The sequence below is a fragment of the Lathamus discolor genome, chromosome 1 (assembly GCF_037157495.1).
Source record: "Lathamus discolor isolate bLatDis1 chromosome 1, bLatDis1.hap1, whole genome shotgun sequence".
Lineage (NCBI taxonomy): Eukaryota > Metazoa > Chordata > Aves > Psittaciformes > Psittacidae > Lathamus > Lathamus discolor.
This window is the reverse complement of record NC_088884.1, coordinates 135642820-135667399: the sequence shown is the minus strand read 5'-3', so window position 1 is coordinate 135667399 and position 24580 is coordinate 135642820. Positions and strand designations below refer to the sequence as shown.

Below are 24580 nucleotides of genomic sequence, written 5' to 3'. Positions count from 1 at the left end.
CAAAATAGGTGTATGTTGGCTGTATGTGTTTTCTCTCCCTACCAACTGTACTAAATTACGCAAGACAGTAGTTTTAATTGCTCACCAATCCTCTTGGCTAGCACAGGAAACACAATACCGCTTTTGTGAACCAAAATCTAATTAACGCGGATCTCCTTTTCACAGACTTCAGCATACCAAAATCACTTCTAAAGTTCTTCAGCTCAAAACTTAACATGAGACACAGCATTTGTTGAAAATACGTAAAATTGTTAGGGATTGAGCCAACACTTGCTGAAATCAATGGGAGCCTCCATGAATTTCAGAGGAATTAAGCCTTTCCCAACATGGATGCATGGGTCTCTAAACCCCAGCAATAATCTTTTTCAGGAAGAAAGGGGATCAGACTCAGTTCTCATTATTTTTACCCCAAAAATATTTTAAATGAGACTTTTGATTTCAGTTAGCCCAGTTGTGTTGTAAGCCCCTTCCCAAACACCAGGAGCAGCCTAGGTTTTCATGAGAGCACAAGGAAGGACCAGTGCCTGATGGCAGGAGGGCAGAGAGAGCACAACCACCAGCACCCCAAGCATGCCCTGGCTGGCAAGTGGTCCTCTCCTCTGTCAAAAGGACCTGGAGCAATTGTTAACACTTCAAAATGCATCAAATCAGCACCATTTCAGGATTCAATACAAGGGTACTGGAACAAAGGATGTTCCCTGTGTCTCTGTCAAGCACTTTCCCTGTACACTCTGTATTGGACTGCAATTACTGCTTATTTTCACACTATTAAATATGCTTCTAACTGCCCAAAGTTAGCTGCATTACTTCCTAATTTGTTCCTAAGACTTTGGGAAAGCATGTTCTAGAACACAAAAGAACCATCACAACTCCTGGTTTACACAGCAAATCTGGATAATTTATTCCAATATGGGATTGGTTTGGATTTTTTTTTCTTTTTTTTTTTTTCTTTTTGCATTTTGAGCATATACACGATGATTAAGAAAGGAATTTAAAAAACACAATCTACAGTTAAAAACTAACTTTGTTTAAACAGAAAAATGAAGCTTCATATAGTAGTTTTCCTGCCCAAGAATTCTTTTTACAGATTAAATATGGTCGTCTCCCATTCGTTTTCAAGAAGTTTCACAGATGAAGAGGAAGAAGATGTCAACTGACTTTAAAAAAACCCATAAGAAATAATTGGGCACGTGGGTTATTTATCTGGCCTGATTAACACAGGGTGGTCTTGGAAGAGGATTATTTGGGGCAAAGAAAGCAGTTAGTCAAATCCTCTGAAAGAGGTCATGTTGACAGATTCCAGAGTGCAAAATGAATCCTCCTCCACACACTGGGGATCAGAAGATGACTTTAACCTTCTCTCAGAAATTACTTGCTTAGAATGAACCTTAAGAACATACTGAAGGGCAAACATTAACCATTGCTACTCCCAAGCCCAGGATTAATATTGTCCCATTGTACCCTGTCTGTAACCACTGTGTCTTGCCTACTGTGTGCAAAGCTCAAATGAAAGGTTCATAGAGCTTCTGAGGGAAGCAAAAGTGAGCAGATCTTGCGTGCCAGATATACTTCCTCTAAAACTGCCGAAAGTCTGGTCTATCTGTTCAGATCCAGGAAATAATAATTATGTAAGAGATTATATGAGCTGTCTCAATGGTTCATACAGAAGAAAGTAGATTTTATACAGTTACTTCTAGCTTGTTAAGCCTCAACCTTAAAACCATTCACACACATAGGAAGAACTATACGTAAGAAAGTCTACCTTTGCATCCTAACCATTTAGTGCCTTCACTTATTGGCACCCAATAAACTGCACCCTGTGTGGATGATACAACACTACAAAATACCATTGCATTGAAACAGCCCAGCATAAAGCTGGTAGTCTCCCAGCTGAATGCCTCTTTCCCTAAATCAGAACTAAAGACACAAACCTGGATTGTCCCAAAGCAAATATTACTATGAACTTTCCATTTCCAGTATTCTGTCTGTGGTATTTCACACTTGAAAATGTTTTTCTCAGTACTCGATCTAATGGTCACACCTTGAGAGAATGGTCTAGATACAACAGAGCAATGGTAGTACTGCAAAGGAAAGCAGAGACTATGTATGGAAAGAAGGGAACTTATGGTGGTTCACACTGGAAAGTTTCTTGTAACGCACAGGAAATCTGTTCTCAGAGACACATATGGAGAACAGAGGGAAAGGTGGCCAGCAGAGAATCCAGTTCTGTGGGTCCACAGGATCACAGAAAGAACATCCCCAAAATGCAAGAATGGAGGAGGGAGTATTTTTCTTAATCCTCATCTTCAGTAGATGACAAGAATAGGTCTGGGAAGGTCAAGCTGTGGCTTCAGCAAACATCTTTCATGCGTCTCCCCAGGAAGTGTTCTTTGCACAGACCGAGATGCACATTTGAACAAAGAGATTTAGACAAATTTAAAATAAATATGTTTTAAACCAAATTTGAGGAATTTTACACCATTCTGGACGTTAAGAAAATGTCCCCATGAGAAATAAATGAGCCATCATATTCTGTCTTCATTAGAAGAGAGATCAGATACCATTTTTTCCTGATCCAATCTCATCTAGCACAGTCTTTCCCTAGCGAAACAAATACTAGACAGTATTTGACAGAATATTAATCCTAACAAATAATAATGTTTATCACACTCTTCTAAAGAAACCAAAGTACTTCAGAAATGTAAGTAGTATTACCTGTAACTTCCAGATAATGAAACTCAAGTGAATTAAAGCTAGGCAGTTAAGTCATTCTTGACTTTACTTCTACCAGTTATGTCAACGGTGTATTAAGCTAACAGACCTACTGATTCCAAAGGTATGCTGTGCGGGGTAGCATTGTACTCAGTGTCAGCAAGTACAGCAGAGTAAGTGTCCAGTGAAAAGAACCAGAAAGCTCAAATCACAGCACAATCCTGCACCCCTTTCATGAGACTTTATCATCACTGCTGGAAAACAGACTTTGTTTTATCCTTAAAAGAGGGGAAGGGGCAGGGGGAAATAGAAGAGAAAATTAAAAAAAAAAAAAAAAAAAACGGAAAAAAATTTGGAAACGAAAAATATGCAAGGCAATCCTGATACCCTGCACCAGTCAGAATTACTGATAGCATAGTTACAAGCAATAAATACACCTGGAATTGCTGAAATTACAAAACTTGTGGGATATCTACACTCACTACATCACTAGAGAGGATACGGTGTTTCGTAATTCATTTGCCCTGGAACACTGAGGATCAGACTGTAAGCAGAACATTCAATGAATATATATAAATTATACAGGAGCATCATATCTTTACTTAGTGGAGATCAAGCCAGCACGTTTTCTGTGAACTGCAGATCATTCAATTGCTATATTTCTGTAATATGCACAAGAAGGAAGGGGAAACATCTGAAGTTATTTTTATTTCCCCAAGTCTTCTGGCTATACTGTATGAATGCTAGGGTGGGTCTGGCATTGTCTGAAATGTGTCAGGGTCCTTTTGCATAGCCTCATTTCCTTCTTCCTGTTGCTAGGAAGGATAGTTAAGCATGAAAAGCACTTGTTTACAGTACAGGACCATCCTGTTAAACACATGCGTTCTCTTCCTCCATCTCCTTTTAACCAGACAAGGGTGCAGTTGTGTTTATACTGAAGCCAATAGCAGAGCTCCAGTCAGAGGGGAATTGGAAAAGAAGCCTGAACCTCTCAAGAAGACCAGACATAACATACTGTGGTATTCTGACCAGAAAAAAAAAAAAAAAACCTTTATCTTTCAATCTGCATCTCTAAATATTTGCAGAGCTCATAAATTCACATGCCTCAAACAAACCATTGCCTAGAATGTAATGAATTAGAAGAACCAGAAAGAAAAATCAAGCCACCTCTCATCTCCTTCTTCTAGGAATCCTAATATAAACATTCGAGATCAGTGCATGAGGACAACTGCAGTACCTTTTTCCTGCACCCACCTGAGGCAAAATACAAAGGGTACTTGGGAGTTTCCATGACTAGCATCGGTATTCCTCTCTGGCCCAGCAAGGGCAGTTGCAGAGCTGCCTGGAAAGACCCTGACTCAAGACTTAAAAATGCTGGACCGAATCTATTGAGAGATTTAAAACTCAAATAAAAACATGAAAAGACATATTCTTGCCTTTAATTACTGCTTAAAAATGAAACTTAACAGTAGCTCCATGGTGTTTAAAATAATCCTCTTTTAAATCCTTTTAAAATGCTTCTGTTTAAAATAATCTTTCTGCACTTCCTTCTGATTGAAAAAAAAAATCAATTAGCAAAGCAAGTTATTTTAAAAGAAGATAAAGAGATCAGGAAGTCCTGGAGGTTACAAAAAGTTGCTCCAAATGCTTTGATTTCTCTGAACTTGCAGATGAAAAGAATCTTCTCAAAACAGTATCTACATCTTCTTTTGCATATACTATGTTCCATAGTTGAAGAATCTCAGCCCTAATCAGGATCTCACAGGCAAACTAAAGTAGTAACCCAAAACCATTTGCTCAAGAGACACTGATCACACACTTCCTGGCCACCTCAGCCTTTCTCTTTTTTGCTGCTCCCACTGTAGATGTAGATAAAGATGCCTACAGGACATCAGTAAGGATACCTGGAAGACAAGATAAAAGTCTACAGCTGTGGAATTAACAGATGTGTCCAGTTCCACACCAACTCCATGTGCTGTCAGCCGGCAATAGCCTGGCTGCCAGACTGATGCTTAATCAGTCTGGCACTGAACTGTTGGTAGATTCATACTCAGAAACTCGTATGAAATCTGCTTGTCTATTATCTTAAGTCCACTACAAACAGCCTTAAAGCATAATCTGACTCACAGCATTGATACTGATTTGCTGCTGGAAATTTCCTGATCGGGGCAGAGCAATTCAAACAGATCGCATTTACTCCTGTAAAAATATAAAAGCATCTATAATGGCTGGCTAAGGTAAAGGGGCATTCCTGTCTTTCACATGCGTTAAGTACTATGACACATCAGGCAAACTTTCTGACCTAGTTAAATACATAGTGTAGTCTGTTATTTCTTCAGCGCTCTCATTTTCCCTAAGTGAAGAGGCGGATGAAGAAAAAAAAAAAGAAACAAAAAAAAAGGTAGTTGTATCAATAGTAAGTGCCTCTGACTGGCAATAGAGCTCATCAGTCTAATGGCAACGCATCGATCAACAACTTCACAGCTATACTGAAAGTCTGTCATCGGCGGCGGTTTGCAAAGAAGGGGAGCGCGATACGGAACGGAAAACTGCCCGACTGGAAAACAGCATCGTCGGTGTTCGGTTTGCGCGGAGAAGGTCTCGGAGGGGGGGCTGGCAGGACGTGCTGCCCCTCCACCGGGATCAAAGCCCCGGGGTGACATCAGGGCTGGCCGCCGCCGCCGCACAGGAGGAGCCACGGGGCTCCTGGAGGCCACCGGGCTAATTACGAAGAACTTCAAAGGAAACTCGACGGCTCCCGTCTAGCAAAGACACCCGGAAAAAGAGAAGGGGGGTGGGAGGGCTGCGCACGGACGGCACACACCACCCAAAGAGGAGAGACCGGAATGGTGCGCCATGGCGCCCTCCACAGAGAGGAGGCATCCCGCGAGCAGCTCCGCGCCCGCGGCACCTCCGCGGTTAGCCCTCCCGGCCCGCGCTTCCCAGAGATGAGAATCACTCCCGCGGCGATCCCGCCCCACCTGGGGCTGCTCCCGCCCCGACGGGCGCCTTCGGCCCCGCGAACACGGACGGGCGGGGGCCAGCGCTGCCCACCGGGGACTCCCATCCCACCGCTCTGCTCCCCAAGCGCCTCCCAGGGCGCCGAGCCTGCGCCCCCGGGCGCAGCTGCCAACCCCCTCAACGGGCAGGGCGTGCGAGCCCCGAGCTTACGTGTGAGGATCATGGTGTCTCGCCCGCCGCGGTGCCTCCGCGGGGCTGCGTGCCGGGCTGCCCGCGTCCCTGCCGGCTCGCCTGCCTGCCCCGCGGCAGCTCAGAACTGACACCCGGCACCCCGCAGCAGAGCGGGGCAGGGCGGCGGCCCGGCCCCTTCGGGCGCCCACGCCCCCAGGGTCCGCCCCGCAGCCCCGCCCCGCACGGTTTGCTCTGCTGCGCGCCCAGTTCTCCGCGCAGGAGACGACATCTGCGCGCAGGTAGGGGTAGTCCGCGCAAGGGTTTAGCGGGTCACGACCCGCAAAAGCAAACAGAAAGGGGCACGCACACAGCCGTCCGCACACCCCTTGTCGTTGAATGTCTAGGGAGGGTCAAGGGGAACTTCACAAACCAAAGGTAGTGGGATCAAAGATGGTTTAATGGCTCCTTTGTGATTTTTAATGGCCATCAGCTATCGCGGTCGCTTTTTAGGTGATAGTGATGTGCGCAAGAAGCAGTTGGCAAAGCTGTAAATGCTTTTTCCAGGAAACACACAGAAGAGTGCTAATAGAGAAGGAAGGCTGGCTCCTTGGCGCTATAAATTGGGAGGGCTGGAGAGTCCTGGGCAGCCCCAGGCACAGTAGATGCTGAGCATCCAGCCTGAAGCAAACTGTTCATGCAGGGTGACCAGAGGATGCTGGTGTCTCCGCCCGTGGGAGTCCAAGAGTGCTGTTAAACATTGAACGTCTCTGCACACCATTAAAGTCTCAGTCTGGATCTAAATGAAACTAACAAGTACTCTCCCTATGGGGACCCAGCACAGCCATAGGCATGGTTTGCAGATAGTGAAGCATGGCCTGGATTCATGGCTCTGTGCTTGGAAGTCGCTTCCTTTTACTCTCCTGTATATTTTGTGAAGACTGCTCACATTCTTATTTCTTGGTTGATGCTCGTATTCAGGGCTTTAAATCGCACAAAACAGCTGCTTTTGACCAGCCGCCAAACTATCAGCATGGAAAAGAGTACTGTGAAATTCTGAAAATACCTGGGACCCATCAAAGATTATGATTGGTTCATTTTCTTCCAAGCTAGCATCGTATTTTATACTCACTGGTGTTATTCTAAGATTCAGTTGTCATTTCTGCACTATGATCTGTCAGATATAGGTATATGGAGTGTGGTGCCTGAGCAGGCAATTTGGTGAAGAATAAACATCTTCCCCTTCTATAGCCTGCAAGCTGTGGCCAGTTGGCTATTACAGTGTTGTTTCTGGAAACCCCTCCACAGCTCCAGGTCATTAATTTACTTTAATAGCACAGAAGAGGATGGAACTGCACTATATCTTCAAGCTTGACTTAATGTATGTTACCCACTTAATCAATTACCCCTTCATATCTAAACTCACTCCAGCTCCTTTTGGCATAGCCACATTTACCTGCATTTTTGAATGCTTCTTGTGAGGCACCAGGATATATATTTACAAGATAGGGGGGTCAGGCCCTTAAAATGTGAATTCTTAACTCTAACACAGGGAAGACAGACATGCACTCTGCCCCAGCTGTTGAACACACAAGGTAATCTCTTTCTGTCTGTATTGTCCATAATTTTACGCAGTTGGTAGACTAGGAATTGACAGAATAGTCACGACAAGAGATGGAAAATGCTGCTTGCATATTCTGTGTGATTTTCAGAGCCTGAATTCTGGAAAACAGAGAAATGTTTTCTCCAATAAGCATCCTTAAAAAGAAGAGGGGAAAAAAAAAACAACAAAAAATAAAAAGGAAAAATATAGAAGGAAAAAAAAAATATCCAGAACAAGTAGGAAAGCATGCTGGTACTGCGATGTTTCCATCACAATGATAGTGCTGGAACCAGGAGACCACTGTGTGTCAAGTTAATACCCTTGGTAAGAAAACAAAACACAGCCTGCCTAGGCTGCTTCCTGGACCAAGCGTGCATCTCTGTATAGGAAGCTTTTTTATAAGACCTGCAGGAAAGCTTTTGAAGAAGAGAATGGACTTTGCAGAAAAAAAAAATGGGGAGGGTTTGGAGGACTTGGCAGAACGAAGGGCAACTGAAAAAAGTAAGAATGAGAGGAGGAGCTATGTGCAGCAGTGAAGTAAAATCCAAAGTGAGAAGATTACATGATAGATGCAAAACAAGAATCTGCAGTCAAAGAGTTTTGTTTGAAGATTCTGAAGGGGCTGAGTGATGAGATGGGTGAATACTTGACAAATACAGTCCAGACACAGAAGATGGGATCCTCTCAGTGTTTAAATGAAGGATTATCATTCTCACCTCTACTACTCTGTAAAATAGCAAATGGATGATGATGCTGATGATAAAACACTGTTTGTACTGTAGTTCAGCTCTCCTGTTCTGCTTGCAAAGCTAATCAGCTCCCACAGTGAAGGAGGAATCTCTGTCCTGGTTCAGTCTTTGTGGATTCCCTCAGCAATGTCAGAACCGGTGACTTTTGTGATGGAGCAATCTGTCTGCTGGGATCATTGCTAAATAGATGCAGGAGGATTATCACTGACCTGGATTAGATTCTTGCTGGTAATCTGAAAGAAAAAGGCTTTGATTCTAGTTTGTTATCAACCCTTGAAGACCTGCAGTCTCTCTGGCTTGCATTTTAACTTGGAATTCTATAGGGCTGCTTAAGCAGGCATAATTTCGGAGCTGAAAAAAAGGCACCAGTCTCACATTCTCTGTAAAACGTGCTCAGAGGAGCATTCCACCTGAGGTATGGGTGTTTAGCAGGCTACAACCACCCTAATCACTCATCCGGCTTTAAAGAGCGTTGTGAAATGAGTAGAGCTTTGGCCTTTAATATTTTCATTTCTTTATCTCTCTGGCTATTGAAAGAGCAGGCTGCTGCCTGACAGAGACACAGGACTTTAGAAGTTGCCTGCCTAAGAGCATTGTTTCTGTGGAGCACTGTTATCCTTAATGCAATCAATGAGCTCTGGCTGGATGGTAAAGTAATTGTAAAGGATTGCCTGACAAGCACAATTATTCACTTTAAAAGGTGAATTCTCCTTCTGTTGTAACTGCATAAGGGAGTGATTCGCAGGACAGCATCTAATAATAAGGACTTGATTGTCCTCTGTTTTCCCTCCCAGGCCCAATGCCTTAATGGTTAACTGTACCCTTGTCATCCTTTTTCTCAAATAGTGCAGTACCCAGAGAAGTCCCAATTTGTAATTAGTCAACTGACCTGCTGGTACAAACACAGGATTGTCAGACACATGATTGCAATTCTAAACACTAGTATTACTATCCTCTTAGCAACAGCGTGATAGATTATAGAGCAGTTTCAGGCTGAGTTTCCAGGCCTCTGGCTCTAGGCTTGGATTCCTTGTCAGCTGGGGTATTTGTGTGTAGTATTTCCACAGTCCAAAGGACCATCGTGTTCCAACTGTTGTCAGTGAAATAAGTAAGTTAGCATTTTCTAGCACTTGACTTTACTGAAAGTAATTATTTAAAAGAGTCTGTAGTTGGTCAGGCCTCTTGACGACGAGTGTTTGCACTATCACTTCTCAGAGATAAGCGCCTTTCAGAGAAGGAAAGCTATTGTTTCACCTACTAGAGAATCACAAAATGAAAGAAAGCATCTTTCCAAAGTACTTTTAAACAAAATACACAGTGAAGTCATTATATTGAATAAATATAGGTGCTGCTCTACTGCTTGTAATTTGTGGGCTTTCTCCTCTAGTAATCTTCCTTTAAACAGTATTAGAAATGTTACCGGCTTGTCATGTATAGGAGACTCTTGTATTTGATCACTGATGTTTTTTTCATTTATTTTCTTTATTCTTTTTTTTACAGTAAAAAAATAAAGAAAATTAACCTTGCCTCATTCTTTGTGGTCCATATAACTGACTATTTTAAAAAATGGGATCAGCGAGCTTTATGTTTTTGTCTGCTTTTGAATGCCCTCAAACACAGTTCAACAGTTCAGGCTGAAAATGAAATTAACATGTTCAAACTGTACTTAAGAAAGGCTCTGTTGTATGAATGCACTAAAGCTTAAGAAATAAAAGTTGATTATATAGTGTGATGAAGATTCAATTTGGTAAAATATAAATGCAAATAAACTGAAATAGGAGGAGGAAAGGAAACAAGTATTTTCATTCCATTGTAATTGCAGAGGGTCAGCTCCTTGGCTTACACAGAATACCACTGGGTTATAGAAATTGGTGGAGATGTAGGGTATCTTTTCCATATAATATTTGAGATTCTGTCACTGGTGATGGTTTATTTTTTGAAATGTGCTGAAACCAGGACAAGGCTGCAGAATTTTCTACTGTTAATGGGTCTGCTTTCCCTTCAATTAAAGCTACATTTGCACATTAAAAGAAATGATTCACCCTTGGAAAAATAACCAACTGAATTTAACTTTCAAGAAAGCAGGGAAAGCAGACTTGGGTGAACTAAACTTTATTTAGAAGAAGTGCTAGAGGAGGGTAGCTAGAATTTGTAGTGATGGATGAAGGCTCAGAGATGATCTGGAGTAAATATATAGCTTGTGGTACATAGAAATCCTTCTTCCTTAAACTTTACAAATTTGAATACTGTTCTATTACGAAATAATTAAAAAAGCATCCATAATCAATTACTGCTTCACCACAAGGAATCTGAAATTATCCCAAACCTTTGCATGTATGTGGTGAAAGTGGTCATGTAGCAAGACCTAATGTCTGCGTAGGTCACAGGCTCTAACACACACCTCTAGAGAAAGCTGCAGCAAAAGTTTGCCTCTGCCAAGGCATCATCCTTAGGTTCAGCTGTGGTAGCTGCCTTCATGATGGTGTGACTGCAGAGCTCCATGGCACCAGCAGTCATCCCTGGTCCCTCTCCTCTCCTTGTGGGTCATTTGAAAGACAGTGGTGGTGGCCAGATTCACACCCCTGCTTCTCTTCCTCTGCACTTACGAGTCACAGTGTGCAATGAAGAGCACACAGGATGCTTTTACTCAAAATATATATTACATAATGGTCAAAAGATGAGCAAGTTGATGATGAAGTATAATAGAAGCAGGATATCTATCTCAGCTTTTTGTTGCTCGGGAAAGTGTTTTTTTCAGACCAATGCTCTTGTTTTCAGTCTGTGTTCTAGTTACAGCAGTTATATCAATGCTAAATCAACCAGCTCTTCCCTCTTCATTTTTAAGCAAATAGATTTTACCTTCCACCTTCAAAATCACCAGTTTCCAAGGCATGCCAATGGTAAGATGCTTTTTTTTTTTTTTTTTCCTAAACCTCATTCTGTGTTCACGCATGACCTCCAGTCTGATGAAGAGAAAAGGTCAGCTTTCACAGGGAGACAGCAGTAACCTTCATTAAAACAAGATGTAAGATGCAAGTTGCTCACAAATGTAGATGGAAACTGAAAGACTGGTGTCTTAAACATGTCAAAACAGTGTTTAAAAATTGGTTTATGAAGCAGATGTGTTGTTATAATACACATGAGATGCTAGACTTTCCAGCGTGACAGCCTGGGACAGTGTCAGCCATGCAGTGCCCAGCTGGGGTTAAAAGGGTAAAGTAGAAGGGAAGGAAAGAAAGGTTTTTTGTTTTGTTTTGGCTTGGTTTGGGTTTTTTTCTTCATTTTGTTCTAGTAAGTTAAAAAAAAAAAAAAAAGAACAATGAAAAGTTTCCTTGCAATAGCAGATTTTTTTCTTACTTCCATCTTCCATCTTGTGAGATCCAAGGCTTTTTAGCTAAATGAACTCTATATTCATTAAACTTATTTCCTCTGGAGGAAATAAGCACATGCATCCACCTGGACCAGTTGACCCATTATGTGAAAGACTGCTGCTGTTTTAGCCTTAGGGAATCTCCAGGACTCAGGAAATAATCTTAAGCCCATGACTTAATAAAGCATGATAACTATGGCAACTGGAACACATACACTGTGATAGCTAATTTCACTTCAGCATTCATCAGGGGAGGTACTAGGTTGATATTGTAGCATGGAGAGTTAATGTGGAAATACAGAGACAGGGAAGAAGGAAAGCACGTGTTAATAAACTCCGTGAACAAAGTCAAGCCTGGTGTAAGTCAGGATAGATTCATAATTATTGTTAGTCCTGTTCTGACAGCACACTAGACTGAGAGTCAACACATCTATCTGCACTCTTGTCCTAACTTTCTGAGTAGCTTTGGTCTGTCCATTCCCTCTCTCATACTTCATTTTTCCCTAGATAAAATAGGGAGAATAATATGTGTCTCTTTCACAAAGCCCTTGAAACGTACTGTAGAAAGTGCTGTATGAGCTTATTAGGCTGATACTGTCCCTATTAAAAATCCTCTTGCAGATTGGCAGTTTGACTGCTTCTTTCATAGTCCATGCCCATGCTTTGCTTATTTTAACTGAAAAACATCTTACAGCAGCAATTACCTTGGGTTTTACTGGGAGATGTGTACATGCAGATGGTTACTTAAGGGCACCTTAAGTAACTTAGTGGAGTGTCAACACCCATAATGATGTCTGAGGAAAGACAAGAGAAGTGGAGGGGGAAGCTAGCTGTCTTGCCAGCAAGAACAAACTGAGCTGGAGAAGATTTATTAGGTGTATATTACCCAGATAAATGTGATCCTGACTTGAATGAGAGCCAGCAATAGCAAGAGGAGAGGGTCAAGCAGAAAGAAGTGGCTGTTTGGCCTTCATCAACAGATTCAAGACCTGATGGGGATTAGAAGGAGTAACAGAACTGTTGGGGTGTTCATTCATCACTCTAAAATTTAGGATTATGAATTCTAAATGGATAGCCAGGTTAGCTGGAAAATGCTTCCTCCTCCTCCATGCTACATTTCACTTTTTATGCCAGCATGTTACAGAGAGTACAGTATGATATTATTTGTGAACATGATTACAATGCGTAGATGTGACTGACAAGTTAATAGGAGCTTGCATGTTTTAAAAACAAAGACACATATTCTGTTACATGATCACAAGAAAAAGAAACATAGAAAGTGGTTAGTTTGCTTTCATATTTCAACACTGTCCCATTATGAAGGGCTACCTTTTTTTACTCTGCTTGTTTCTGAGGTTTTACTTTTGCCTTCATGTCATTTTACAAAGAGACATGGTAAATGAGTTTGTTCTTGAGACAGCAAATCTCTTATATCTAACCTTAGCCCAGAGCAGTTTTTAAATGCCTAAATTCTGAAACTCTGTGTGTGTGTGTGAGAGAGAGGGATATAGAGAGATGTTCTTCTACTATGCCTTATTACTGGGAATCTAGGAAAGAAAAATATTTTTACTAAATAAAAAGAACAAAAATCAGGGTCCTCTCATGTTCTGAAATGTTTTTTGTCTTTTTCATCAGACTTCAAAATGCAAAGACGGATAGTAGTGACTGGAGAAGGCTGTTACCTTAATCTTTGTCTAGTACACCCGGCAAACTGTGTTTACCTGGGTGTTACATTAAACTTTACAACAGTTCTGTCACTAAAGCAACAATGCAAACCCTTCAGTCACTATTATTTTAAATAAAAAACCAGCAATGAAGCAAATTCTGTACTGGTGTAGACTGCAAATTCTGAAGCCTCTGTTTGCATAGTAGTTTGCAAGAGCTAAGGAGCTACTCACGTAACTCTTAAACCCAACCAATTTATTCTAGTGTAATGCAGACTTAGCTTCCAGATAAAAGGCTTGCTCATTCTATAGTAGACATTTCACATTTTTATAAAACACCTTTCGTACAGCAACAAATGCATCCTGGAGAACACCTTTATTCCTTCATCACCGCTGAGAGTCTTGCTTCCCCGGTAATGTGATGTCCCCTGTAGGGATCTGACAAATTGCATACATGGAACAGGTACAGCTCTGATGTTTTCAGAACCTTTCTGCCATTGGATTCTTTGGGTCTTTTGTTTCTTATGATTTCACTGAACATTCATTAACGTATATGATGTGTAGTACAAAACAGTAAGCCTTAAGTAGATATGAAACCTGATAATTTCTTCATGGACCCCAGTTCAATGTATGAACAACATTATTTGTAGGATGCATTGCCACCAAGGGTATGTATCATTTCTGGTCTTGTATTCTAAAATGAGAAGGATCTGTTTAGAGAAAACTAACATAGGAGAAAAAAAGTCTCAATCAGCTAACTTGCTTTTTGTTTGACAGCAGCTTCAGAGAGTTGAAGGCAGCCAGGGACATATGTATGCTAGGATCAATGGGGCAAGTGATTAAGAGTGATAGGATGTCCTGCACCTTTAATACTCAAAACAAAATTTTCTCTCCTTTGAAACAAGAGCCCTTACATCACTCAGCAGAATTATATTTCTCATGAGCAGCATTAGACTACAGAAATAGTCTCAATTTTCTTTGCTGAGGATTCTTTATTTTTTCCAGATACAGGAGGTCTATTAAACCTCAAGATTAACAGGGCCCTTGGCATCTGATTTTTAGTCAGGAAGTATATACAATGACTTGAAAGGTGTATATGCAGGACTTCCAATCTGATTTACTAGTAGCTTTTGCAAATATATCATGCATGTCATATTGACCTTACATTCTTAATTACCTAAACCACATACTTGCTTTTCAGTTCCTTATTGTAAATCAGGGGCAGCACTAAGAAAAAGCCCTGACAAAAAATATCCTGAAAACTTAGATTCTAGCATGTCAGAATATGGAATTTCTCAGCTGATGAAGTAAATTGAATCCTTTGGAAAACGTTTAGAAATAAAAGCCACATCCTACTTGGCCTCTGGTGGAAGGATCAATGTGCCAAAAAATTATGAGCCATATGTCCCTAAATTATAAACTCTCTTGAAAGTAGTAAGTTTCAAATATGCATTTTAGAAACTTTCTGGGTTTATATCAAAGACAGGAATTTTATGTGATTGTCAATATGTAAAATCCGAATCAAGCCCAAAACCTGGTGTTCATCTCCATGTTAGACAGGTATCTAAAGAGTCCATTAGCTTATCTTCTTTGCTATTTCTGCTGCGTTTCAGAAAGTTAGCTGACTGCATCATGAGATTTGGGCTGTATAGGAAACTTTCTGGCTAGTGTACAGAATAACTGGGACAATTCATCCTTAGCTTTGCTTCTGAGATAGCAAGCTATTGCCCACAAAGGCAAGCTTTTAGTTAACCTAGGATTCTTGGGTGCTCCATCTGTTTCTAAAAACAGGATAGCTTCCTGTATTACCTTCTGATAACAACTTTTCCGTCCCTAAGCCATGTAAAGAGCTTTGCACGTGGAATAAGAATTTCTCATCTTCGTGTCTGTAGAACCTATGCTGGGTATTTCTTTCACCTGCTGCCAATTTCTTCACCTCTTTTCTTCTATTTCCTTTCTTTTTATTTCTCTATTCTTCTCTCTTCATAGCTAGCTGCTACCAATAGCGATGTGAGGGATAGTAGTGCCCATCTTAGTTCTTTTCCTCATCTATTCTTCCTTTGGTCAATGCAAGTGAAGAGCAGACAGAACATTAGATCCAGAACTGTTGAACAGTGTTCCCCAATGAGGGAAAAGGGAAGAGCGTACAAACCAAAGGAAAAATACATCTAGTTTCTAGAAGGAACTGAGAATTTAGAACTCAAAAGGAAAATATAAGAAGACTGAGAGAAAAGATCACTGCCGGACTGAAATGTGACTGGGCAAACCATATCTGCAATTGTACAGGTAATGGAAATCTCTCAGTTAACACTTCCGTGGATCCAGGTGATATCCAGAGGTCAGAACCCTTGGATATGGACAATGTAGTAAAGGAAACAGGAAAGAGAATAATTTCCAAGTATCCTGCTAAATTTCAGCTAGATAGCAATTAGCTGTGTCAGGGTGGAAATCGTCAGAGCACACAGAGTAGAATGTGAAAAAAATTGAGACCCTACCTATCGTTTTACAGCTACTCTATAGTGTAGTGCAGAGTGTAATGGAAAGCTCAGATAATTATGATGAGTTGGTGTGTTTGTCTTGAAATAATATTTGTCATCTTGCATGATCTCTTTCTGTGATCAGAAAGGGCTTTGTTTATTTCAGGATAAAAAGGAATTTAAACCTCATTCCTACAAATTTATGCAACTCTGGTTTGAAGGGTATAATGACATTTGATTGTATAAATGCTTGCAGGATCATGGCTTTAGTTTTTAGGTGATGGACTTTCAGGCTCTTTCACAGACAATTTTTGTGATCTCAACCACACTTTGTTTGAAACACTTATTCTATTAAGAATAGCTTCTCAAGAATGAAAATCTGATGCTTTATCCTCTGGCCACTTGTACCTACTGTTTCTGATCTGGCTGATAATGCCAGAAATCAAAGTACAGATTCTCAGAACAGCAAGGCTTTTCATAATGGTCTCTCTGCATGAAAAGTCCATGTGTCAGCTAAGAAAATTAATTTCTAATAATACTTGGCACTGAATGAGTGGCTTTTCTCAAAGGAGGACAGCAAGCACTGTTTATCTGATCTTTGTAACACTGAAAGAGGTTTCACCTATTTGAATCATCTTTGTTTTAGTCATCTTTATATCCAGAAGCTTATGCTGGATATGATAGCCTCAAAATCAACACAGGGATTTATTTTTTTTTTAATAAGGAAATAAAACCACACTAGGGATAGTTGCATTATTGTGCTCAATAGTATTTCTCTGTTGGGCAAGGAACATTTTCTGTGCCTGTTTAAAATTCTGGAGAACTTTATGCTACTCTTTTAAGGCAGGCAAATATTACACAACTTTATGCACAAGTTTAATTCATCGTCTAAAGATGTTACCTATGTGTGTAATGTCCTTTTCACTCTATACTTAATTACTTAGTGTCATTTTCAGAACATGCTACTATTGCAAATTCTGTACAATGTCACAGACTTGTGAATGTAGCTCTTCAATTTGCAGTTTTAGCAAATAAAGGGGCTGTAACTGTAAAGAAACAAATACACTAAGACTGACTTAGAAATTAATATATCTATTTTGCTTTAGATTTGAAATAGTAATCTGAAAAAAAAAGTATGCCTTAAAATTTTAATTAGTTTTTCTTGGTTTGTATAGCAGCAGTTTTAAAAGACAAGCATTCCTTCACAGGATAAAGATGAATCAAAGCTCTTCAACTCCTGTAAAAATGTGTGTCTCTACAGTCATAGTTTGTTCTGGATCAATTCCAGTGCATTGTGACGATGGGAGCTAGAAAGGAAAACTCAAGAGGGTATTTTTAATCACTTTTACCTCTATTAACAATGTGATGCTATTTCCATTGTTCCTGTTATAAAAATAAGTAGCTGACATGTTCCCCAGAATTGATTATTGTGCTTTGGTTAACAGATCAGCCATGAAGACATTGCAGCCTATCAGGAAAGGGAGTGGAAAGGAGCAGGCAGAGAAACCTCAAAGGAAAGGACAAGACACTGTGTCTTTTGTCCTTTGTTCCAAGATGGAAATAAACTGTCTCCACTTTTGATAAGCTCTTCTTTTGATCTTTGTTTGCAATAATTAGGGTTAGACACTAAGTTATTTTATGAAACCTTTTAGGTTTAGCCCCCTCTAAATTAATATGAATATGAATTATTTGTCCTCTGCAAACAGCCACATTTAGTAAGTTTATATGATTTAATTCATGGAGATTTTGCATAATATGCAAGTGGACTACATACTGATGGATTTGGGGAAGATGAAAAGTATTTTTTCTGCAAATTTCATTTCATGCTTTACAAATATGTGAGAACATAAAAATATATTAAAATATATAAATATTTTCTGTCTCTACTGTATAAGTATCTATAGAATTATATATCTGTAATTTTTTTAGGGGGGGTCAATTTATGAATATTTATTACACTGTGTGCCCATATATTTGTTTTAAATGGTTTAGACAATCTTTCCCCCATATAAGGGTATAGATTTTGTCCTCACTTATGAGTATCAGTAAATATGATTTAAGATACCTTTGGCTGCAGAGAAAAGCAGAGCTGTTACTCTAATTCATGGTGAAAGACAAAGTCACCAAAGGAAATCCTGTGAAATAAGAATTTGGGATTCAGCTGGACTATGCTAGAAGCAGAACTGGAGTGTTACCTGCTTCTGGTGCAAACTTCACAAGAGATGCAGGTGTTACGTTTTTCCTTGCAAAGCCAGACTTTGTAATAGGCAAAAAACCCCAATCCAGAACAAATCCAAAAACCCCACTCCACTAGAAAGTAAATAAAATTAATTGCAGTTATCTAAGAAGCTAAATGCATTGTAAATCCAGGTAGTTTTCACGTCTGTGACCAGGATTCAGGATACTTCAGAGTAGAACAAATGTAATATTAAAGAATGCAGGCAGCAAATGTGTTTGTGTATAAACACAGTTGTGGTATATAGTTGTAATTTCAGAAACAATTTCAGCATTTATGAGTGTATGTATATTGTATATTTTTTACATCACTGTTAATTCATAGATTTTTAAGGATTGTAGCAACAATCTATACTACAAATCTAACTTAGGATCCCCTTGCTTAGGATCTACCATTTTACAATGTCTCCCTTAGGAATGCACCTTGATTTTAAGATTTCAAGTGACAACTTCAAAGTTTAAAATGTGACAAATTACTTTGGAGTTTAAAAAGTGTCTTACTCCAAATTTTTATTCTCTTCAAATCAGTATCTAATCTTTCACCTGAGTTCTTTTTTAGTGTCCTGAAGATCACGATCAAGCTGTAGGACTGCAAGAACTACATGGTGCAAAGCTATAACATGCCTCCTACTGTTAAGAACAAAAAAAAAATGGTGTATGCTTTGCTGAAACACATCACTGTAATAGTATACACTTTCATGTCTGCAGATTTAAAAGATTTAATCGTTTTTAGTAGCTTCATAAAGCATGTAGAGGTGTAGTCATTTACTAGAAAATACAGAATGCTCCTTAGGGATCTAAATTGCTGTATCTTTGTATCTCCAGTGGAATACAGTCTACTCTTATCAGCTGAATAAGTGATACAGTCTAAACAAAGGGTAATAATGTTCAACTGGAATTCCAGGAAAGGAAGCTTAATGTGAACTTCCTGATTTAATCTTACAAAAATAGAAAGGTAGATAGGATAAATGAATCACTCAGAAGAGCAGATTTTGCTTCAGTTAATTAAAATGGATCATAAAAATGTCAAAGTACCCCTTTATAACATTTAACTGTGAAACTCAAATAACAAAACTAGAGTATCATTTTCATGCATGGGACTAAGAAGAATCTCTTCAGAGAAACAACTCTATTTTCTGAATATTTCTTCTAATTTTCCAGCCTGGAAATAATGGTGACAGCTACATGGACACTTCTCACACAATTTCCTGTATCTTCTACTTTTGGAGGGCCAGGAAAAGTCTTCTCAGAAGTAAATTTGGAACTTTTGCTTCTGGAAGACATCAGCAAGTCACAGATGCATGGAAATTAAAGAAAAACAAAGCAAATGCACTATTTTGAGCCATAAGAAAAGGTTTTGTTAGGTTCAATTTGAGTTCACTTTGACTTCCTGACAATGGTAGTTGCTCAAGTGTGGAATAAACTCACAAAGAAAGTGGAACAACACTTTTTGGATAAGATACCTGTTAAGTTGCTAGGAAATGAGCAAGAGAGATGGACCTGCACTGCTAGGAGAATGGAAATGACAAAGCTCTAGGCCTTCTCCATGTCTAACTTTTGCAAATTTGTCACCCATCAACACTTTTTAAGTATAGGCAATGTGAAAAGTGTCTAAAAAGCCGGTCAGGCAAGTGACAAGTTGTGATTACAACTTTCTTTTCCCCTACCAAACCAGCAAGAAAATGTGTAAAAATGTGTGTGTACTACCATAATACTCACAGCAATGACAAGTAGGATATCCATGGGACTGCCAAAGGCCATGCATATCAGAGGAACATACTATGCATTTCCTGATGTTGCGCATATGCTCCACCCGTGAACAATCCTTGCCTTTGGTAAAAGGTGTTTATTTCACACTTGGGCATGAACATCTCATCTTCTTAGAAATAACTGCGTTTTTTTTTCAGCAGCAGTCCAGTTTCTAAACTCTTCCAGGATGGAGCTTTGTTTAATGGAAAGCTGGTGGATGGGAGTCCTTTTGTTCAGAGCCTTGGCACAGTTGTTGGTATTTTCTTTCCTGATCAAATTTGACCTAACGTTTTGGTTGGTTGGTTGGTTTGGTTTATTTTGCTACCAGTTGTTATTGCTGTCCTATTTGTTACTTTACTTTGTTTGGGGGGTTGCGTGTTTTTCCGCTTTTCCTTACTAGCATATGAAGTAGTTCAGAATGGGGGATCAGAGAGAGATTTTATGTGATAGGGCTGTTGTGTGGTTTTACGACTGAGTGCTGCCAGAAGAAAACAAGAAGAGGCAGACTTGGTAAAGCATGACATCCGTGCATATAAAAGATCTGAAACTATATGCTAAGGGTGCATATGGATGACTGATAGCAGCTGCAGTTAGAAGGGGAGTAGCTCCAAGTTAATACTGAATTCTATTTTATCAGCTAACACTGACCTCTCATTTATTCATTCATGATCCCTTGGACAATTCAAGGACAGGATCAACCAAGTTTATTACGATCACTTTGATTTTTATTATTTTTTTCCTTGATGCCAAGAAGTGAAGAATAATGTGAGGAATCACTTCTACAGATAAAAACACATGGGAAGAGGAAGAAGGAAGAGGTGAGGGAGTGGCACAAAGGAATCCTAAAACAGGTAGACCTTCTTTCTTCCGTTGCCTGATGACAAATTCCATAGCGAAAGAGATTACATCCCACTAGAGATTTAAAAAGGGATAATCCTGAATAATGCTGGAAATCATGTCAATGTTTTGTGAAAGTGGGAAATAGGTATCAAAAAAAAAAAAAAGCAGGTTCATACTGATCAGCAAACAAGGCAATCTTCTCACTCTTGTGCCTGAGATATCTGGGTGTTTCAGGCAGCTGTGAGTGATGAGGCACCCATCTGTGATGAGCTAAGGATGGGATGTGAGCCTTGGAGTCAAAATGGAATTGCCTACTTTTGACCAAAATGTACTTTATGGGTGGGTGTGCTTTGACTGCCAACTATCTGTTTTGTTTTGGCACTAGAAATAACAGTCTTGGATACCTCCCTCTGGAGGCTTAGCTGCAATTATAGATATGTTTCAGAAGATTCTTCCATTTCATAGAAAAAAATGATGAAAATTAGAAGGGACATAGTCATCATTTGCCAGACTTGCAAGATATATTTTTCCTACATATTTAGTGGTTTGGGTAATTATTTTCTTAATGAGAAGACTTGGCAAAGCACATTATGTTGAGTGATTTCACATCATCACCTTTTTTCCTAGCAGTTTCTGATTACTGATTTTATGATACAGAAAAACGTTAATTTTTAATTACTGCCAGTAATTTCGCAGAGATCATTAACAGCCAAACTGCTATAGACTACTTAAGTATTTTTCAGCTTTCCTAGGGAAAAGAAAACCAAAAACCAACTAGATTTTCTGATTTATAGTTATAGTTTGAGTTCAGAAAACAGAGTAGTTCAACAAATCCTGCAAGATTTTTCCCCTGTGTTGGGCTTTACCTTTAGGCACCACTCACAGCATCTCATCACCCTCCAGGACAGCTGGCTTGTGCCTCAGTGTTGCACCATAGCAGCAAGAGGAGCGGCAAGCTCAATTAGTCCCAGCACAAGACTCAGAGTTGCTGGAAGTTTCTGTCCTCAGTGTTCATCTGACTACTTCTGCTGCACCTTCATGACTACAAGGGCCTAGGAAAGAAAGCAGCATCTTATCTCTGAGAGAAGAGCTTGCCTAGGTGGCTGTAGACTGCTCCTAATACAAGTCAGTGTCTTGTGGATGACATTAAATATAATGGTTATATCTAGGGTGCCATGAAAGGAACTGTAATGTGTTGTTTTAGAGAAGGAGAAAATACAGATTACATTTAATGTATGGGCTTGTACTTGGCATATGGTATCTCTTGAGGTATACATCCCATGTAGTTTACTTTACCTTATCACTATCACTCATAATCTGCTTGTCTAGGAATAACCTTTGTGGTTATGTTGTGCTATTTGAAATCCTAGATGTAAGACATAACCATAGTGTAGCTATACCATTCTGCACCTTTTCACCAAAGTAATTTTAAGTTTCCAAGTATATGTATTTCTTGGTAATTTTAATACAACAGTGATCTGCAGATTGTATTCTCTGCTAACAGATGTTTTGTTACTAGAGTCCAATATTATGCAATAAGACAGTGAGTCCCCAGAACTCCCTGTCAGGAACACAAAGTACTCTAAGATAGATCACTTTCATATTTTCTGGCATTCAGTGATGGGTAACACTCCAAATGGTTTGTAGGTCCATTTAGTATAAACTAAATAACCAGAGCTCAGATTCCTAGAGCTCAGTTTTCTCAGACTACAAAACCAGACTAGTTATCTATTGGGGGTAATGGTACTGGTAAGGGAAATAAGAGAGAAAATAACTTTCTCATATTTGCAGCTTGAAATCAGTAGAAGATTGCCTTTCTTTTTCATTTTCTTTTCCCTTCTACACCCAGTTTTTCACCTTCTGTATTTGCTGTTTTTTACATATTCAGGATTAAGTTCTGTCTAGCTACATTTGCATGACCTTTCTGACCTGCATCTTTCCTTTACGCCTATGTGCATACTCCAGTGCCAAGGCCTTGTTGGGAGCAAAATAATTATCTGAGACATACAGAGCTCAAATTTACCTTGATCATAGTATTTCACAATAAATGAACGGAAAGGACTTCATTTGAGGTCTGGCTGAAGAAGTCTTTAAAGTGTCAGAAACCTTCCTGTTGTACACTAATCACCCACGTCAACTTGGAAGACCACAGGCTGCTAAAGCAGATTTTTTTAGTTACAACTTCAGTGGTATTAAATATTAGGAAAATAGGAATTGTTCCATTTTGCAAGAGCAGGACAGCAAAATAATTTAACGTGTTTTGACTGATTCTATCTCCTTTGCACACACACTGTAGTACATTTTCTGTATTGATTAAGCATAGATAAATCAGTTCTTCAGCACAGGTTTATGAAAGTATAATTGACATTTTGTCAGTGCCATAAAATTTCCTTTCTGAGGCAATTGCATTTGGAATGCTGTGTAGTGGACATTTTTTTCTTCAAATGAAAGATAATTAAACATAATTAAATTAGAATTTCCTCATGATTTTGCAATAGTGACATTTTAAAGCCTGTGTCATTTGTTTTTTTGCAGCTGTTATTTTGTTCAAGGAGTCAGTGTATGACTTGACTTTTCTGTAAGATTTCCAAGTAGAACCACTTTTACTTCCTTTAATGTTACAATATTTGTCAGGGCTAGTCTTATGTGAATAAATGAGTGAAGAAATCACATAAATGGTAGTGAAAATGCAAATAATTTATTTGTGCTAAAAAAGCATCAAGCACTATGGGGTAGCAAATAAAACTAGCTGTTTAATGCAGTACCAAAATATTAATACAGCAATCAGAGCTAATACTGCAGAAACTCTGTAGGGTGCAAGAAAAGGTAAAGAAATGATGGAAACAACAGAGGGAACTTTAGATGACAGTTTAAAGGACAGGAAGAAGCATGCTGAAAGCATTTCCAGTAGCACAAGCAGAGGAAAAGGCATTCTATCACACTTTGCATTGCCTGTGGAGACTATGAGGGTCATCTACGACAGTTGTCCCACGTTGCCTGCACAGCACTTTCTTGGGACAGACATCTGCACTGAGCACGCATACGAGAAGAAAAGGCCAGTGTTGAGGTTACAAGGGTTGCATGCTTTCTCTTGTCATTGCTGTGTGTACTTGCAGACACCCATGGAACAAACTCTTGCATAAGTTCACACAAACCAGAGTTTCTTTGCCAACTGTTTCACCCTTTACCTTCAAATTATGTATGGAACAACAAGCTCTGCCTCCTTTGCCTCCATGATCTACCACAGACTTTTAATTTGCTCCAAACTCGAGTGCCCACCCCTCCAGTCACTGCCTTCTGGTCATGTTTGTTATCTCCATTAAGTCTTCTCTCAGCCCAATTGCTGGAAAAATGTGTGTTTCTGGACTTCTCCTTTGTCAGAGGGAAAGAGGCTTATTCATACTCTGCTTTGTTTTCCAAGCAGATTTTGTTGACAGCCTGCAATTCCCCTGGAGCCCTTGAAGGATCCTGTAACATCGCACAGGGTCCTGTGACCCACGCAACTGGCTGAGAGCTCTAGGTACTACTTGAGCCAGAAGACTTGCGTAGAAAGGAGGGAGAGATTGCACAGCGCACTGATTTACTTATCCTGGACCTGGGATTTGTACCTCCAAGCCTTCACTCTCTACCCTCCCAAAACTTGGATTGTGGAAGAAATGCCTTTCTCCCTTACTGTGTGTGTGCTCAGGGTTGTATTGGAAGCCATGCAATTTCCATGAAGTCATTTCATGGCACCTAACTAAATACTTTTAAAATGTTGCCTCCTGTGTAAGGAGAGAAGAAAATTAAGGACTCTCAGTGGGGCTGGTGCACAGCTGGGTTTGTGTGGGAGCTGATGCATGAAAATCAGTGCAAATATGTCTGTTCTCCAAAAGGATATAGCAGCATAGGACATATATATAAATCAGTGAAAAAAGATAGAGTGAATAAAACACACGCAGCTGTTTTTCTGGTGTTCGGTACAACATCTGGGGTTCAATCACTGACCTGTTCATTTCACTGAACACCCAAATACAATTTATGTTAAAAGGGAGATTTTTATTTTTTTTTTA

The 24580-nt window shown here is 39.7% G+C and overlaps 1 protein-coding gene across 4 annotated transcripts in view; it reads right to left on the bottom strand.

Annotated features, from left to right (window-relative positions):
- Positions 1–24580, bottom strand: part of DLC1 (DLC1 Rho GTPase activating protein) — a 216435-nt gene that overhangs the window by 33330 nt on the left and 158525 nt on the right. The window contains exon 1 of one of the 4 annotated variants that reach the window (XM_065696840.1): positions 5884–6027. The exons of the other annotated variants lie outside the window; for them this stretch is intronic. Coding sequence (XP_065552912.1) covers positions 5884–5896 — 13 coding nt within the window. The 5' untranslated portion in view covers positions 5897–6027. Of the gene's footprint in view, positions 1–5883; positions 6028–24580 lie in introns of those variants that run through there. 4 annotated transcript variants of the gene reach the window in all.